Source organism: Oryctolagus cuniculus, chromosome 2 (assembly GCF_051225735.1).
Source record: "Oryctolagus cuniculus isolate XC-2025 breed Fujian yellow rabbit chromosome 2, ASM5122573v1, whole genome shotgun sequence".
Taxonomy (NCBI): domain Eukaryota; kingdom Metazoa; phylum Chordata; class Mammalia; order Lagomorpha; family Leporidae; genus Oryctolagus; species Oryctolagus cuniculus.
The window spans coordinates 53,869,019-53,888,247 of record NC_142868.1 but is presented as its reverse complement, the minus strand read 5'-3'; the positions used below and the strand labels follow the sequence as shown (position 1 = coordinate 53,888,247).

The 19,229-nt window shown below is 38.5% G+C and overlaps 1 protein-coding gene across 1 annotated transcript; it reads right to left on the bottom strand.

The window, feature by feature from the left end:
* Positions 1-17,890: 17,890 nt before the first annotated feature.
* Positions 17,891-18,981, bottom strand: LOC100357407 (S-formylglutathione hydrolase). Its single transcript, XM_089327233.1, has one exon. It carries the CDS (start codon positions 18,883-18,885, stop codon positions 18,043-18,045), a length of 843 nt encoding a protein of 280 aa, XP_089183359.1. The 5' UTR covers positions 18,886-18,981; the 3' UTR covers positions 17,891-18,042.
* Between the last annotated feature and the right edge of the window lie 248 nt (positions 18,982-19,229).

Genomic DNA, 19,229 nt, shown 5'->3' with positions numbered 1-19,229 from the left:
TAACTCTGCCTGTCAAATAAAAAAAGAGGGGGGAGGCTGGGAAGACTTTACTCTGGGTTACTATGATAAGTGTAAACAACTATTACAATAGGGAGAATAAATAAAACAAGAACAAGTAAGCATTTATGGCCAAGAAGCCAAGTGAAAGTGTACCAACAGATGGAAAATTACTAAGGGTGTCAGGTATCATTAAGGAGAAAAATAAAGCATTTGATCAGATATCAAGAGAGAGGGGGTATCAAGTATAAAACAGTCCCTTTAATTGACTTTCCAGGATTCTTGATGAAAGGAGGTGATGCAAGGATGGGCATGGAGTCACAGGGCTAAGACCTACTTGAGAGAGATTCAGAAGAACCCAACTAGAATTGGTCAAATGTATAGTCAGTCTCTCCTTTCATTTAAGCAAATAGTCTTCTCTTTCTTTTGAACTATATGATTCCCTTTTTTTCTTAAGTACCAGTTAAATCATGTACTCAGACTATGGAGCAGATATTTTTAAGACAGACCGTGCACACCACCAGGCATTTAAATAATACAGATTTCTACAATAAAAAAGAAAAACAGAAGCCTAACAACTGGGGTAGACTATCAGCATGGTGTCTGAGTCCACAGGGCTTCTAGTTAAGAGGACTTGGACATCCTGGACTTGAGATATCTTGGGATACGGGAATGGGGACAGCAGTGCAATCTGATTACCTGCTTTGAAATTTGGATGTCTGCTGTGAGGGGATAGACACCAGTGTCTCAGTCATGGCTGTGTATCAAGGAGGAACACAGAATGTCCAGCTTCAGCCTGTGGTGCTTCTTTAAATCATCCCAATAAGGATCCGTAAGGTCAGGCTGTAGTTCTCAGGGTTTTAAGTTCAAGACTAAGGGAGAAAAACTGGAAACATGAATTTGGAGAATGGTAGGCAGCTATTGAAGGAAACTAGAATTAAGATAGTGATGATGACTGACAAAGTGTGCAATGACAGAATGATTTGGTCAAGTATATCTATAGATAACAACATAGAACGTAAAACAGCTTACTTGAAGGTGAAACTAGGTTACAGACAATGAGCAGGATTATAATCTAGTAACCAATAAAGGTACACTAATTTTTTCATTAAAACATGACATTTCTCTACAAGTCACCTCTCCTTTGATATTTACACAATAACTATGATCTCATTAAATTTGGACTGATACATGTTCCAGCTTGTCACGGAACACTTAGCCATTATCAGCTTGCTTTGCTGAAATTTTTCAAGAGGAGTGTCAGGCTACACTTTTTTTGAGAGAAGAGTAAGATTTACTTAAGTCAGAGACTTCCTGCCAGAGTGGCCAGCAGGGAGGCTCCAAGAGAGGCAAAATCCACAGGGGCTGATAGTAGTGGAGTTTTTAAGTGCAGTTTTGGGGAAATAAAAAAAAAATACCACCTCAGAATCAGCTAACAGTCAGTTTTAAGGCAGGGGCAAAACCCATCAAAAGAATTGATTTGTAATGTTACTTGTCCTATCTGGCTTGCTCAAGATAAAACAATATAATATATCATATTATAGCTTTATTGGTATACACTTTCTCATTTTACAAATTTTACATGTGTCAAAAAATGTTTTAGAAGACCCAAATATCTTTAATATATCTATACCATAAAATAGGGGTGTAAAAGTACATAAGCTGAAATATATTTAATAATTAATATTTCAGTAGATTATATTGCTCAGAAATTATTTCAAAATAATTATGTTATCCAGCAAAATATTTTCCATCACCTCAAATTATTTCCATGTATTATTTTTATAATGCACACATGTTGGTTGAGTGAAAATCACAAAAGCAAAAAAGAAATCTAAAACACTAATATTTTATGGTCTTACTAAATGCATCTTTACAGTTTTATACAAAAATCCTGGGACACTAACCCAGCTGTTCTTCCTTTCAGAGACTCTTACAAATAGAAAGGCCTAGGAGTCTGACTCAGTCTTTTTTTGGAACGCTAACCCAGCCTCTAGATATAGTCAGAACCTTTAGAATTTAAATGTATCCTTACCAGACACAGCTGGACTATTATCATGAGCAGTTGCTCAGAAGCCAGACTCAGTGTAGATTCCTGATTAATCAGTCATCTGTAAAGATAATGGCTGTAAATAGTGCACACTGACTCCTGGGTGAGAGGTGTAGCATCCAATGATGAATCAGAGGCTGTCAGAGTTTCAGCGCCATAGTTGTCAAAAGGAAACCAGAACTGGAGAGTAGTTAAAGCAGTAAAAATGCATTTTATTCTAGAACTATTTTTACTGGGGATCAGGGCCCAGATCAGAATTGAGATATTTTACCCTTATAACATATTTTTGACTGCCTTATTTACTGTTCATATCTGGTTTCAGTTGACATGAAATATGATCTGTCTGATCTACCACCATTAATAATGTTGAAATGTAAGTATCAATGAATCTTATCTATACTAAGTATCATACTTCTACTAGGCATGTGAACTCATAAAAGAGAACTCACTGGTTTTCTTTTCCATTATGATGTTTAGAAGGCTATAAAAACTTAAATATTTGTACAATTGAATTATCAGTGAGCCTGCCGTCAAGTTCATGGAAGGATCATGACTCAATTTATCTGGGATGCTAGACCTTGCTATAATGTTGAAGAGAGCAAATGAACCATCATTCTAGAGACAGTTAATTATATGATGAAGCATTTTATATTATGTTGAAACTTCATTACTAAGCATTCTTTCAGTGAAGTAACTTAGAGCAGTTTAAGTATAGTTTGGAGAAAGGTCACCATGAACACATTTGTATGATTCATAAAATAAGAATTACACAGCAATTAATTTTATGGTCCACAAGTATGTAATTAAAGATGTGAAGACATCAAATTACCTGTAACTTCAAAATATTCATCCCTGGTGACCATTTTAATTATCTACATCAGTGTATGTCTCTCCTGTTGGCTGAGTGATTGTTTGAGATTGCGTTATAGATATACATGACCAAGTTCCTATCCTAATTGAGTAATATCGAGGTCCCTTTATATGAAGGGGGAAACAATACATCTAGAAAGCCAAGTAAATTTTCTACTATAAGTGATTGGGAACCTAGCAGCAGCAGTAAATACTCTTCAAGATTTTTCCACATGGGGCAAATTATTTGACCTATAAAACCTAGTCACAAGGAAAAACAAATATCCTTACCACTTCTATAATTTGCTAAACAGTTTTAAAATCAGTTATTCATGCTTATAACCACATTCAATAGATATCCACTTAATTAAAATTCACCATTATTTTGCCATCTCATTACTTTAAAGAATATTTCATCATTATTTCAGAACAGGGAACGAAATACAGTCCTTTGTTTCTAAGATTTAACAGACAATGTGATTTCTCTTATCTGTTACTAAAGGAAAGAAAATTCTACTATATTTGATATCTTATTTTATTCACAGTGAAGCGAAAATCTGATGATTTTATGTAATCAGCTACCAATCATCATAACATTTATTTTTTTTTAATTTTAATTTTTATTTTTTTGACAGACAGAGTGGACAGTGAGAGAGAGAGTGAGAGACAGAGAGAAAGGTCTTCTTTTTGCCGTTGGTTCACCCTCCAATGGCCACCGCGGCCGGCGCTCTGCGGCCGGCGCACCGCGCTGCTCCGATGGCAGGAGCCAGGTACTTATCCTGGTCTCCCATGGGGTGCAAGGCCCAAGCACTTGGGCCATCCTCCACTGCACTCCCTGGCCACAGCAGAGAGCTGGCCTGGAAGAGAGGCAACCGGGACAGAATCTGGCGCCCCGTCCGGGACTAGAACCGGGTGTCCTGGCACCGCAAGGCGGAGGATTAGCCCAGTGAGCCGCGGCGCCGGCCCCATAATATTTATTTTTTAAGAAATAACTTATATCCGTACAAAATCAGTGTAAATTTATTAGTAAATTGTCTTCATAGTTAGGAAACATTGCCAGAAATGATCATTGAGAACTTAAGATAATAAACAAGGCTTTGAATCACATTGGAAAAGTGAGAATATAACAGATTTTAATTAACTAGTGGTTATTTTAAGTATCTACAAATTTAGTAATAGTTATGGAATCAATTAATCAATTAATTGCCATATCCTTTTTATATTTCTTGTGAAAAAAATGGTATACAAATGTTTACCAAATGACTGACATTTGGAATTCCAAAACATAAAAATAAGTAAAGAATTCTGGATGTTCTCACTTTTTTTTTTTTTTTTTTTTTTTTTTTTTTTTTTTTTTTTTACAGGCAGAGTGGACAGTGAGAGAGAGAGACAGAGAGAAAGGTCTTCCTTTGCCGTTGGTTCACCCTCCAATGGCCGCCGCGGCTGGCACGCTGCGGCCGGCACACCGCGCTGATCCGATGGCAGGAGCCAGGAGCCAGGTGCTTTTCCTGGTCTCCCATGGGGTGCAGGGCCCAAGCACCTGGGCCATCCTCCACTGCACTCCCTGGCCACAGCAGAGGGCTGGCCTGGAAGAGGGGCAACCGGGACAGAATCCGGTGCCCCGACCGGGACTAGAACCCGGTGTGCCGGCGCCGCTAGGCGGAGGATTAGCCTAGTGAGCCGCGGCGCCGGCCTGTTCTCACTTTTATAGATTAGTTGATACCTGTTAGGATTAACAAAGATCAATTCAATTTTGATAGCTAAATTTTGAGTATGTTTATATATAAGGGATTTTAATTTTTGCCAGTTCAAACTTATGAAGGACAATATAATTAAAACAAAATGAAAAAGAAACAATTATAAGGACATTAAGGACAATTGAAAAAGCTAGATCGTGAAAAAATCATACACTGGAAATTCATACATTCTCATGTTAAAAAAAGAAAATATTTTTAATTTCAGCTATATTTTCCCCTATGGAAAAATATACATTGAAAAGTACTAAGGGAAAAATGCAAAAATTCTACCAATTTGAATACTAAAGATATGCCATCTTGTGTCTTACCTCAACAATAATTGTATTCCGGAGACTTGAAGTTTTTTAATACACTAAAAACAGCAGCACCATTCTCACATTTTATTTTCAATTAGTGTTCATTCAAGAAAACAAAATTTCCTCCCAGTGTTTTAGAGGGAGGAGTCTTAAACTAAGGAAGCTGAAGCTCCACCAGTTGGGAGGTGTGGTGATGCAGGTGAGAGGGATGGGATTACAGGAACAGCAGAGAGGATCACGGGGTCCTGGAGGGTATTTTCAGGAAAATATGTGGACTGCAAGAAGCCTCTCCTGATGGTATCTGCTACCAATGAGTCATTCCCAGACATCACACTAAAACTGCAGATAAATCACAATCTTTGATGCTTTCCACATGACTTCCCATAGCTGTCAGAGAAGAATTATGGCTTCTCTTATATTTCCTTCACTTCAGCCTACATTTGGCCATTCATTGGTGGAGTCTGACATGAATTTCCCTGCTGGGAAAGCTGGGGAAATTAAGTTTTCACACTTTACACCTCCACATGGGAAAGAGATGAGCTCTGAAAAGCTGAGATGACACCTGGCCTAGCCTTTCACCATGCTCTCATGCCTGTCTTCTAAAAGAGAATATCAGGATTTTTATGTTGATAAGTGTGATTGTAACTGAGTAATTATATCTTAATGTGGTTCCTTACATAATTTAAACATTTTTTGGAGAACATGTATTTTTTTATCAAATGTTTTAGGCTTCATGTTTTTGCCCTTCATCCATTGCAATAGTTGGATGCAAACATTTCATTGACATTCTCCCTGCTAATGTGATTAAAGATAATTGGCAATGTTTATAGTTCCTGTAACATTTGTGATGTTTGTGTTACATTTTGTTTTTTTAGTATTGCTAATAACAATTCACAATCTTGAACTCTCTGTTCACTTGACCTTTGTTTACTTGACCGTTATTATTGACCTTGTTCTTATTGAACATCTATTTCCAGTCAACATTCCTGTTTGCCTCTTCTCACCTATCTTTGACTAACACACTAAAATTTATTCCTTCTATTTAACTGTTTTCAAACCATTTAACCAACCACCCTTTGCTACTCATTTAGGTCTATTGTAATCCTTATTCTAAGATAAGAGAGGCTTTTGAAAATAACTTCTGCATATGAAAGAGAATATTAAGTATTGCTTTCATTGTGCTGTTTATTTCACTTAACATAATGACATCAAGTTCCATATATGTTGCAACAATCACAGGATTTCATTTTTTATGCTACATAACATCAGCTTGTGTAAATAAAAAACATTTTCTTTATCCATTTATCCTTCAATGAACACTTACATTGAATCTGTATCTTAGCTATTGATAATAGTGCTGCAATGAGCCTGGGTGTACACTTGCTCCTTCAATATTCCTAATTACATTTCCTTTGTCTATGTACACAGCAGTGGGCTAACTGGATCTTACAGGAGATCTAGTTTTTAGTTTTTTGAGGAATCTCCATTTTGTTCTTCCAAATGGCTGTACTGACTTCCGTTCCCTTCAACTCTGTATAAGGGGTCCCCTTGCTATACATTCTCACCAGTATCTGCTATTTTATCTTTTTAATGATAGCCGTGCTGTGGCCAGAACTGTAGCACAGCTGAGATTTAGTCAAAAAAGGTATAAAACACGACAAAGTACTTTATAGGTTATTTTATACAATAAAGTAAGTAGGCAATCACAACATATGTATTTTTGCAAGCATAAACATTCCGGTATACATTGCAGTCAAATGAATATGATAGGTATCAGCAGAGAGACTGCATTCAAAAATAGGTCAAAAAGACAAATGTACAGCCACACATCACTATGGTTGGCGATTTCATCTAGCTTATTAATTATAGCCATCTGAAATCATGAGACACACTCACTTCTCTGACCAGAGAAATTAGAAACCACAGTGCTCCACCTCCACAAATGCAGTCACTCAATGAGTGAAGATTTCCAGAAATTTTACGGTTCACAGATGTCAATGTTCAAAAAGTATAAAGCTACCTTTATTGAGGATGTTACACACAAATTCAGTGTTGTGACAATGGACTTTCCCAGAGTCGAATTTGCAAAAGAAAGTGTAAATCAAAGTAGAAATCTTTCACATTTTATACTTCCAGTATTTGAAATGATGCAGAAGATATAATGTGCACAATAGTGAATTCTAAGAAGATACGGCCCACAATTTAAAATAGTGGGGAAAAACTAAAAAGAAAAGCAAGAAAACAAAAAATAAACTAACACTAAAGAAAATTCGACACATAAACAGGTGTATTGTAAGGGTATGTCACAGGCAATTACACAGGGGTTGGCTGTAAGTCCTGGCCAACTTCCATGACTTTAAACTACATTTGGAAGCCTTGCATCACAATGCATGGCTGCTGTTTGGTTTCTGTTTTTTTAATTTTTAGGGCATTATTTCCTAGGAGAATACGTTCACATTCATCTTCTATTGCACATGGAGCTGCTGTTTTTGAAATTCTGGTTCAATATACACCAAAATGAGTACTCCTTTTGTATTTTTCCTGTCTTCTGTGCTGTGCTTCTATGTTGTTTTGGGTACAGAGAAATCCATTTCTGCATGTACTTACACAGCAACTGAATGTGAGGAAACAATACTGGCTACTCTAAAGTAACACTGCTGTGTGAGTGGATAGTGAGAGAGAGAGACAGAGAGAAAGGTCTTCCTTTGCCATTGGTTCACCCTCCAATGGCCGCCGCGGCCGGCACACCGCGCTGATCCGATGGCAGGAGCCAGGTGCTTCTCCTGGTCTCCCATGGGGTGCAGGGCCCAGGTACTTGGGCCATCCTCCACTGCCTTCCTGGGCCACAGCAGAGAGCTGGCCTGGAAGAGGGGCAACCGGGACAGAATCTGGTGCCCCGACCCGGACTAGAACCTGGTGTGCCAGCGCCGCTAGGTGGAGGATTAGCCTAGTGAGCCGTGGCGCCGGCCTCCCAGGCAACTATTTTCAAACTTTGCTGTTACTAACTTTGCTGGCTTCTTCAGAAACGTGCAGCTTTCACTCATTAAATGCTACTGGAATGTCTTCAGCCAGAAGGAATTTCATACAGGTAAATGACACGTTTTTAAGCCAAAGCATTCCTTCCTTTACATTGCGTACACAAAAACAACATTCTATCTTCCATTACCTTTTTTTTTAAAAGATTTATTTCATTTATTTGAATGACAGAGTTACAGAGAGACGTAGAGACAGAGAGAGGGGTCTTCCATAAACTGGTTCACTCCCCAGATGGCAGCAACAGCTAAAGCTGCACTGATCCTAAACCAGGAGCCAGGAACTTCCTCTGGGTGTCCCACGTGGGTGCAGGGGCCCAAGGGCTTGGGCCATCTTCTACTGCTTTCCCAGGCCACAGCAGAGAGCTGGATCGGAAGAGGAGCAGCCTGGACTCACACCAGTGCCCATATGGGATGCCGGCGTTTCAGGCCAGGGCTTTAACCCCCTGTGCCACAGCACCGGCCTCTCTTCCATTACTTTTATACAGCTTCTCCTTCTCCCTCCCACCCTTTTTTTTTTTCAATGAGAATTATGATATTTCAGATTTTGAGTTTCAGGATTTCAACATTCTGAGTTCTCCTCTTTCTGCTTAATGAGGTTCACGACTTTTGTTCTTTCAAGATACCAATATTTGAGATTATGCAGCTCACTTTTGTTTCTCACAGGATTGTGATCATCACCAGTTTTCTTAAATTTAAACACAATCAACTGGATAAAGGCACAATGCCACCTAAGCAGATGGGTTGATTCTCTATCAAAAAGTTAGATATGCATACATATGTATCAAAGATTACTACTCTTGAAATGATAATTTTTCCACTTGATCTGTATATTTTCAGTGCAAGAGTTGCTGATATAACTATGAAAAATAAAGTCACTTCATAGAGCTATCTAGTATTTCTGGCAAAAATTGGCGATCCTTTCTTTCCTGGTTGCGGTCACTATGTCCACACACTCTGTCTTTAAACAGTCTGCCCCTGGACTGCACTTCACGATCTGTGACGTCTGAGTACCCTTTATCAAGATGTTCTATTACAGTTTTCTGGGAGTAAAATAGCCATAAATCTATGGTGAAACACACGGTACCATACAATGGTTTATGAATCACAGCACTAAAGTCAATTCATGCTAATGACCCAAATATGTGAATCCAAATATATTTTACATAAGAGAAATATATGAAGTGAGAGTACTATAAAGGATTCTTCCATAGTAAATGATACTTTTCTGACTGCAGTAAGTTTTTCCGTGAATTAACTCATTTGAGCATAATGGTGAATCACAGAAATAATTAGGGAGCATGATCTTTCCAATTCTAAAAGATAATGTGGAATAGAAAAATGTCCACTGCTCAGACACTGAAGTCCTGATTTCCACAGCTTGTGATGGTTATCTTGCATTGCAAAAAAAGGACTTTGAAGATGTATTAAGCAGGATGACATCTTTTGGGACGCCTACTTCCTATATAGATTGAGTTCCAGGCTCCTAGTCTTTGTTGTTATAGATGTGGGGAGTTGACCAGCGAGAGGAATCTCACTCTCTCCCTGCCCTCATTGTTTCTTTCAATCTCTCTCCATTTCTTTGCTTTTCAAATACAATGAAAATAAATGTTTTTAACAGGTTTCCTTTTTGGTGCTCAGTTAGTTGTCACCTATCAAGGAGAACAAGTGGTATTTGTCCCTTTGGGATTGGCTTATTTCACTCAGCATAATGTTTTCCAAATTCCTAACAGGGATAGCTTTATGAACACTATGAGAAACGGTGACTTGATCAGCCCTCACCATGACTGTTGATGAGCAACTTGATATGTTATCCCTCTTAGTATTTTTTTGTTTGTTTGTTCTACTTAATACTTTTGGTTGAATACTGTAATCAATACTCAATGCTTCTTAAGTGCTGAAACTTAACTGAAAAGTGATCGCTGTTAAATATAAGAGTGGGAATAAGAGAGGGAAGAGATGTGCAATTCGGGACATGCTCAAGCTGACTTACCTCAAACAGTAGAGTTAGAAACATACCAGGGGATTCGAATTCAATCCCATCAAGGTGGCATGTACCAATGCCATCTCACTAGTCCCAGTGATCAATTTCTGTTCACAATTGATCATAATGATAGGACTAAGAACCAAAGGGATCACATAAACAAGATTAGTGTCTGCAAATACTAGCTGATAGAATCAAAAAGGGAGAGAATGATCCAACATGTGAAGTGAGATACACAGCAGACCCATAGAATGGCAGATGTCCTAAACAGCACTCTGGCCTCAGAATCAGCCCTTAAGGCATGCGGATCCGGCTGAAAAGCCCATGGGAGTATTTCAGGCATGGAAAGCCAAGACACTCTGAGGGAAAAAAAATGACCTAAATGAAAGATCTCCGCGAGTGAGATCCCAGTGGAAAGAACGGGTCATCAAAGAAGGAGGTACCTTTCTCTGAAAGGAGGAGAGAACCTCCACTTTGACCATGGCCTTGACTAAAAATTATCAGAGTCAGTGAACTCAGGGGGCTTTCATAGCTTTGGCAGCTCATGACAAGAACCTAGGGTGATTACTGATGCCATAAACAGGAGTGTCAATTTGTTAAGTCAACAACAGGAGTCACTGTGCACTTACTCCTCATGTAGGATCTTTGTCCTTAGTGTGCTGTACATTGAGATTTAATGCTATAACTAGTACTCAAATAGTATTTTTCACTGTATGTTTCTGTGTGGGAGCAAACTGTTGAAATCTTTACTTAATGTATGCTAAACTGATCTTCTGAATATAAAGAGAATTGAAAATGAATCTTGATGTGAATGGAAGGGGAGAGGGAGTGGGAAAGGGGAGGGTTGCGGGTGGGAGGGACGTTATGGGGAGGAAGCCATTGTAATCCATAAGCTGTACTTTGGAAATTTATATTCATTAAATAAAAGTTTAAAAAAAATGAGATAGGCTTTTATTGTGGTGGAAAAAAAAGAAAATAAATGTTTTTAAAAATGATTGAAATTGTTTAAAAATAAGAATAATCCAAAATAGGTGTAATTATATTATGGATGGTGAGATGGGAAGATCATATGAGGATATCTGGCCAGGTCTATTGTAGTCATGACTGTCTTTGTGAGCAGGAGGCAGGCAGGTCAGTGCCATAGAGGGAGACGTGATGGTATAAGCAGAGGTTAGGATTTAGGAGGAGGAGAGTAGAAGATTTGGAATACAGGCTGTCTTGGCAGCTGAGAGAGAAAAATAAATTGATTCAATTTAAAAAATTCCAGAAAGAATTCATCATTGCTGACACCTTTATTTTAACACTTCTGATCTCCAAAAATTTAGAAAAACAAATGTACGTGGTTTTAAATCACTGAATTTTTGGCAACTTGTACAGCAAATAAAGTAATCTAATACACAAAGGAAAACTCAGATTCAGAATCATGAATATTTGTACCCAAAATCTCACAGCAAATGAGTTATGGAATCTCGATCAAACTCAGAATATCTGACTTGCTTAAGGGATCATCCCATTATCCACAGAAAATTATTATAAAATAATATCATGTGAAGAAAATTTGAAGGGTATAAACAGATTTATATGAAAACCTTGGGTAAGAAGAGGTCAACATCACATAAATAAGAGACTGCAAAACTAAGCAGAAGAAGACCTCCTCTTAAGTTGATCAGCATATGAATTTTGACATGGACAACATAGAGAAAGAAGCATAGAAAAATGGTTTGAAAAACTGCAAGTTGAAATTTCCCTGGAAGTGCCTTAAATCACCAATAAGTTAATATCAAAGTAAATAAGCACATACATTTAATTTTAATTTTATACTTATGAATTACTCTTATAAGGGAAAGTTGAAAAGTGCTAGCACTGGGAATTAATTGATGTGTAGCAGATTCACTGTGCTCTGTTAATGCCCCTACCTGAGTCTGGTGAGAGAGGACACACCCACACATGACAGGCTACCTGATGTGGATTTGTGCTACATAGGGACAGTCAGCAAGGGCCAACAACCGCAGGATTTCTCCTGATGCAGATCCCCAAGACTCAGAAGAACTGCTCCGTGTGGGTGGAGTCTCAATTGTGCATACCCCACTTGCATTGCAGTTGAAGAACGCGGAAAAGCTTCCTGTCCTACATTTGGTATCATGTGGTACACTGGGCTAAAGCATTGAAAAACACCCTATTCCCAGGCGAGAATGAAAAAGAAACAGCATCTAAAGACAATGCATCACCAGCACATTATACAGCTATTCTTGAGAAAGCAGGGAGAACTGGACCTCTTCAAGGCCACCTGAGAAAAATGTCCTGCAATTAGGTTCTGATAACTCAGATTAAATACAGAGCAAATGCCAGAAATTAGAGGAATTGTCTGTAAGGTAGTTTGGATTAAAATTTTAAAATTGTTCTCTTGCTCTCATTTTCTCTGCATAAAGAATTGAATTAACTTCTGTTAGCTGTATCCTTGATTGGACTCCTCTCCAAACTCAGGGAACTAAGGGGAAGCGCATGTTTTTCCAGATCCCCTGTGGAAGGTGAAGTATCTTCATTACTGCTTTGGGCTTTGAGCAGGTTTGGAAACACAGATAACATCTTCTCTGAACACATCTAAATAATTCACCTTTAGGGACGTGTGTTGTGGCACTAAAGATTAAGCAGCCACTTGGGTTGCCCACATCCTGCATCAAGAGCCAGCTCAAGTCTGTTTACTCTGCTTTTGATTCACCCCTCTACTAACGTGCCCCGCAGGCAGCAGATAGTGTTTCAAGTACATGAACACCTGCCCTGGACATGGAAGACCAATATGGAACTCTGCTCCTGGCTTCCACCTTGCCCAGCTCTAGCCATTTGGGGAATCAATCAGTGGGTGGGAGATCTCTAGGTCCACTTTTGTATCTCTCTCTGTGTCATTCTGTTTTTCAAATAAAAAATAAATAAATTTGTGCTTTAATTATCATCATTGATTGTAATTTAACTTCCCTAGAAGGTATCTCCTACTGGAAAATCCTAAAATTATATTCTGTCATAAATAGAATTCGCTTCCATTAGCCATATTTCCATTAATTGCTTTCTTGTATACAACATAAGTGCTGAAATACCTCATTACTTAAAGTGTGACTGCAACATTAGAATTCTTTGAGGCCATTTAAACTCAATCTGAACTAATATTCATTATCTAGACCAAGATCTGTCTCAATGAAAACAGTATCTTTTCACTTGTCTCCCTAATTCCAGTGTTGTCACTTCCATTCCACCACGATCCCTGCTCAGTTGTCCTGACAAGGGGAACTAAATGAACAGCAAGAGAATCTCCCAATTGTATGAAAAAAAGTTTTAATGTTTAGCCAAGTGTATTTCGTACTATACTACAAAAAGTCTTAAAAATCTATTTCCTACCTACTTCTATTTTGTATAACACAGACATCACAGGATATATTGTGGATACCAGATTAGAATTTTAAAAGTAGCCAAAATTATCTTCCTCCATAATGTTTGATCCTTTAAACTATAACACAAGATTCTTTCATCATTTTAGTCTGAACGCCAACACCAATATCGAGTCTCTTGCTTTGTGTAATGAATGCAGTTTGCAAACACTCCTACTTGACCAAAAATATCCCAAATAACAATACTTATTTATTTGTCTCTCTACGAGATTGAATTCTTTAAGTTCAGGGATTATTTTGATCAAATTTAAATGCACTCTGCACAGTGGTTGGTTGCAGAATAGACATTCCAGAGGTATAAAATGTCTGTGGAGGGCAGATAGCACTCTTCCATATTGGAGTGTCTGATTTTAATTTATTTTATTTTATTTATTTATTTATTTTTTGACAGGCAGAGTGGACAGTGAGAGAGAGAGAGACAGAGAGAAAAGTCTTCCTTTTCCATTGGTTCACCCCCCAATGGCTGCTGCTGCCAGCGCGCTGTGGCTGGCGCACCGCACTGATCCGAAGCCAGAAGCCAGGTGCTTCTCCTGGTCTTCCATGGGGTGCAGGGCCCAAGCACTTGGGCCATCCTCCACTGCACTCCCGGGCCACAGCAGAGAGCTGGCCTGGAAGAGGGGCAACCGGGACAGAATCCGGCACCCCGATTGGGACTAGAACCTGGTGTGCCGGCGCCACAGGCAGAGGATTAGCCCATTGAGCCACAGCGCCGGCCTGGAGTGTCTGATTTTAGTGTGGCTGCCCTGCTTCTGACCCAGCTTCCTGATAATGCATACCGTGGGAGGCAACTGATGAGGGCTGAAGTGTCTGGGTCCTTGCTGCTCACATGGGAGAGTCAGAATGAGTCCAAGTTCCTCCTTTTGGCCTGGATCAGTCTTCTAGCCCTCTCTTTCTCTCAGCTTATCAAATAAATAAATATTAAAAGAGGCATGCCTGTGGAATTAATTAATTTAACATTTTTTCCCTAAACTGAACAAAACACATTTTTCTTATACTCAGAGAAACTATAGCAATTATAAAGTGGTTGAAGTAACTGAATTCAGCCTAGCAATTAATAAAGTTACCTCAAAGGTCTTATGCTTAATCAGTTTAATTTCTGTATTATACTATATTCTTCTCAAAGTGCATGTTTTTGGAAGCATCCCACCTTACTCATTAACACATTTGTTTTTCTGGAAGAAATGTGTTTGTTTTCCCAGCACCATCTACTTTTCACTGTAGTTCAAATTGGCAAAACTGCCACAGGGAAGAATTGACATTTTTCATCAATTTCTGGAAAGTGCAGTAGTACCAAATGTCATCAGACTTGAGTTATAGCGAGAATTATTTTGAACCATTCATGTTCATGCTTGCAAAGTTTAATATCAATGCTAGTGGCATAATAAGTAGGGCTATCTACTGTCTAGAGCACCAGACTGGCTCTAAGGTTACAAGAGTATTGTATTCAGTTCAATCAATCAAACACTTTTGGAAAATTTTTTGGTGTTACTGTTGGTTTATAATTCTCTGGTACACAAAAAGAAATGGAGGATACAGTCTTCACTCTCCAAATCACACAGTCTAAAAAAAGGGGTAAAAATTCCACATATAAGTAGATATCAAGTAGACTAATTCATTTGTATAGCTACAGAAAAATATGGTTTTTACTTCATAACCATTTCATGAAATATAAAAATCCCAAGAACAGTAATGACTTTTTAGGGACAGATGGCATTTTATAAATTTCTGACTGAGTGGCTCCAACGATCTGGGAAAGTTTGAGATCTACACAGTTGGGAGTGATCATGAGGATTTTATCTCAGATAAGTGGCTTTGGAACGAACAATTAAAGGGTGAGGGTGATGTTAAGAGTTTGGAATAGGGGATGGGAAAAGGCAACAGCATAATCAAAAGGGCAGAGATAGAATTCAGCATGGAATGGAAACACAGCAGGAAGTTAAACAAATAAGCTGTTAGATCAGATTGAAAGTGAATCAGAAAACGTATCTGTGCCATCATTTCTTGGGTGCTACAGACTGTGGTACTAGAATTCCAGTTGGTTAATGTTACTCTGTTTTGCACCAGTTACCTAATTTTCCTATCCTTATTTTATAATCTTTAAAATTGTAATAATAATAGACTCAAAAGGTTATCTGGAAAATAATATGAAAGAAAGCATGTAAACCTCCTTGGCTTATTCTTGCCACATATTTTATAATTGACAGCTATTCTAATCCTGTTGTTAAGTCTAAAAGAAAAAAAGCAAAGAAAACAAAAGTTGGGAGCTAAAAAGGGAGGCTACCTTTGAACCAATTGATAATTTCTGTGACAGCATAAATATATTATTTAAATTTTTTCAGTAGCTGAGAAGACGTTTATATAAAATTTAAGATATCTATATATATATGCAATCATATACACAAATATATATGGATACATGATTTTGTCAAGTATTTATGCATAGGCAGCATTTCAATATTTGAAATGCAAATAAATTCACCTTTAAAAAACATTTTCCTCACATAGAATTGAGCAAGCCATTTCATTCTATTAAAGGATTATCTAAAAAAGTCCAATCATAACATAATGGCTCCAATAAAACATTGGATTAATTCAAAATATTATACAAGTGTCTTATATGAAATTGATGCTTTAATCACTTATTGCACTGACACAAATATCTAAGCACTTATGGAAAATTTCTGGTTTCTCATTCAGAAGTGACATCAAATGTACATAGTCAGACACAAATGTTATTGCCAGACAACCATTTTCCAGATGAAATCTCTGGCTGTCGCACATCAGGGCAGGCACTACGTGGTAAGTGCCCTCCTCACATGTAATTGGGGCACCACACAGGAAGCACAGCACCTAATCTTCTTCAGCTCCAGCATGACAGCAGGTTACCACTTAGTATTCTCTGGACAAATGAAAGGATGATGAAGCACAGCTGTTCTTAAAGGCAGCCCAGACTGGAAGCTGAATGGAATAAATCTGCAGCATGTCAAAGCACAACTCAGCCAAAACAGTAAAACGGTGTCAAGCATAAAGGGCTCATGGCAATGCAGAACAGCTAAAGAAACCTGTGGAAAATATCCTTTTAAAAAGGTCTTTATAGAAAAGGTTACGTGGGTAGGTTTTAGATTGCTTAGAAGTTGCTTCTCCTTTTGGAACACATTTGGTTTGCTTTTACAAAGGAACCACAGGGTGTGTTTTCTAAAGCTTACCATATTGAAACACTGAAACAAAGCTTTAGATGGCTTGACAGGGTGCAATCTAGAACTGACTACATTTTACTTGTGCTTTAGAATCATGTATCTCAACCCAAATCCAAAGATTTTCCCCTCTTCTTTTATTGAGACTTTGCCAGGACTCCCTCTGAACTGTACTTTCTTATTGTAGCAAGCTAAATAAACATAAATTATCTGACTATGGCTGTGTCTCCAGTGTACTTGGGGGACTAAAAGTGTACCCAATATAAAACATATGGCTGTATTATCTCAGAATTATATTTTTATAAATGATATTGAACACATAAGAAACTATACCAAATACAGGGATGAGTGTTTAGCCTGGCAGATTAGACTTCTGTTAGACTTGCTTCTGTTAGACTTAGACTTGCTTCTCATATTGGAGTGCCTGTTTTCAATTCCTGGCTCTGGCTCCTGATTCCATCTTCTTGCTATGTAGACCATGGGAGGCAGGGGTGGTGGCTCAAATATTTGGGATCCTGAAAATAATGTGGAAGACCTAGGTTGAGTTCGTGACTTCTGGATTCATCTTGGCCCTGTCTTGGCGAGTGTGGGTTTTTGAGGATTGAATTACCAGATGAAAGCATTATTCTATTCTCTCCTCTTTCTCTCTCTCTCTCTTTTACAAAACCTATACTGAATATTACATTATTTATAAATATGGTTTTCAGCATACAACTTCTGACTAATGCTTTCTTTAGTTCGCAGCCCTTAGAGTCCTCAACATCTGTGACTTGTCGTCATTTTTTTTTTTTTTTTAAACATTTATTTGAAAGGCAAAGTTAGAGAGAGGGAGAGATAGAGATGGAAGTTTTCCATCTGCTAGTTCACCCGACAAATGGCCACAATGGCTGGGGCTGGGCAGGCTGAAGCCAGGAGCCAGGAGCTTCATCCAGTTCTCCTACATAGGGGCAGCAGCCTAAGCACTTAGGCCATCCCCCACGGCTTTCCCAGGCACATTAGCAGGGAGCTGGATTGGAAGTGGAGCAGCCAGGACGGAAACCAGTGCCCATTTGGGATGCAGGTGCTGCAGGCAGTGGCTTAACCTGCTATGCCATAATGCCAGCCCCCAAATTTATTAATCTCTTAAAGGAATACATTTTAGTATTTACAAAATACATTACTTTTCTTTGACTTCAAGTTAAATCTGTGCATGTGACTGGACAATATTTGTGGTTAATACAACAAGGCTTTCCAAGTGACATTGAAAAAGCTATAAAGTAGTACTTTTCAATGTGAACAATGCTAAAATAACTAAGTCAAAAGTAGGTTTGTTTATTCAGAAGGTGATTCAATTGTAGAATGAAACCATTTTAGCACTATAAAATCCAATGTTTTGAAATCTTGCAGCAATTCTCTTTATTAGAACTTTCATAATCCAGAAGTGATTCTCTTCTGTGAAGCTTTTCATGCATTCAGGTATTTGGCGTGATGTCTGATGTGATCAGCAATAAAGGTTGCAATGAAGTAGTAGCCATGATCATAACCCTCTTGTAATCTAAAAACAACAGGGATTTTCTTTTCTGTACAGGCAGCTATGAAATTCTCAGGGAGTAACTGGTCATAAAACTCATCCGCTTTTCCTTGATCAATTAGTATGTCCAGCTGAGACCCTGTATAGGACTTCACAAGATGGGTAGCATCATAAGCCTTCCATTTGTTTTGGTCTGGTCCCAAAAATTCACCAAAGGCTTTTTTGCTCCAAGCACAGAGCATTGGGTTGCAAATTGGAGCAAATGCTGACACAGATTTGTACTTTCCAGGATTTTTCAAAGTGCAGATCAGAGCTCCATGGCCTCCCATGGAGTGGCCAAAAATAGATGTCCTTTGGGGGTCCACTGGGAAATTGGCATTTACGAGCTGGGGAAGCTCCTCTGTTACATAAGAGTACATCCTATAGTTGGTTTTCCACGGATCTTCAGTGGCATCCACATAAAATCCAGCACCAGTGCCGAAGTCCCAGCTGTCATCTTCTCCTTTAATATTGCAGCCACGAGGGCTGGTATCTGGAGCGATGACAATAAGGCCATGTTCTGAGGCAGCTTGCTGAAAGCCAGATTTTGTTATAAAATTTTGTTCTGTGCAAGTCAAACCAGACAGAAAATACAATACAGGGCACTTTGCAGATTCTGCCTTTGGTGGCAGGTAGACAGCAAATTTCATCTTGCATTTCAATTCAACACTGTCATGTTCAAAAACTTTCTGGAATCCTCCAAAACTTTTGCTGCTGGAAACCTGTTTCAACGCCATTCTCCTGATTATTCTTTTTTTTTTGTCTGCACCACGGGCTGATGATCCTGTAGCGGAAGCCCCGGTGCAGAAGCAATGGAGCCGTAGGGCGACTTGTCATCTTTAATCATTCATAGTTTGGCTTCATTATTATCACTAAAGCCCCATTGTGATAATTATATAGTTTGTATAATACTATTCCACAGTTTATGTACACATATTTACCTCTTTTACTATGTCATAAGCAAATTAAATAAAAGTTAGGGGATCAGAGCAAGTGCCCCTACTTCTCATCTTGGAATAGGCTGTGCAAAGGAAGGTGATATAGTTGTCCATGACTCCTGCTTAACTATAGAGAGCTAGTT

Excerpts from the sequence above, each read along its gene's own strand:
- LOC100357407 (XM_089327233.1), bottom strand. The coding sequence starts at position 18,885 with ATGGCGTTGAAACAGGTTTCCAGCAGCAAAAGTTTTGGAGGATTCCAG.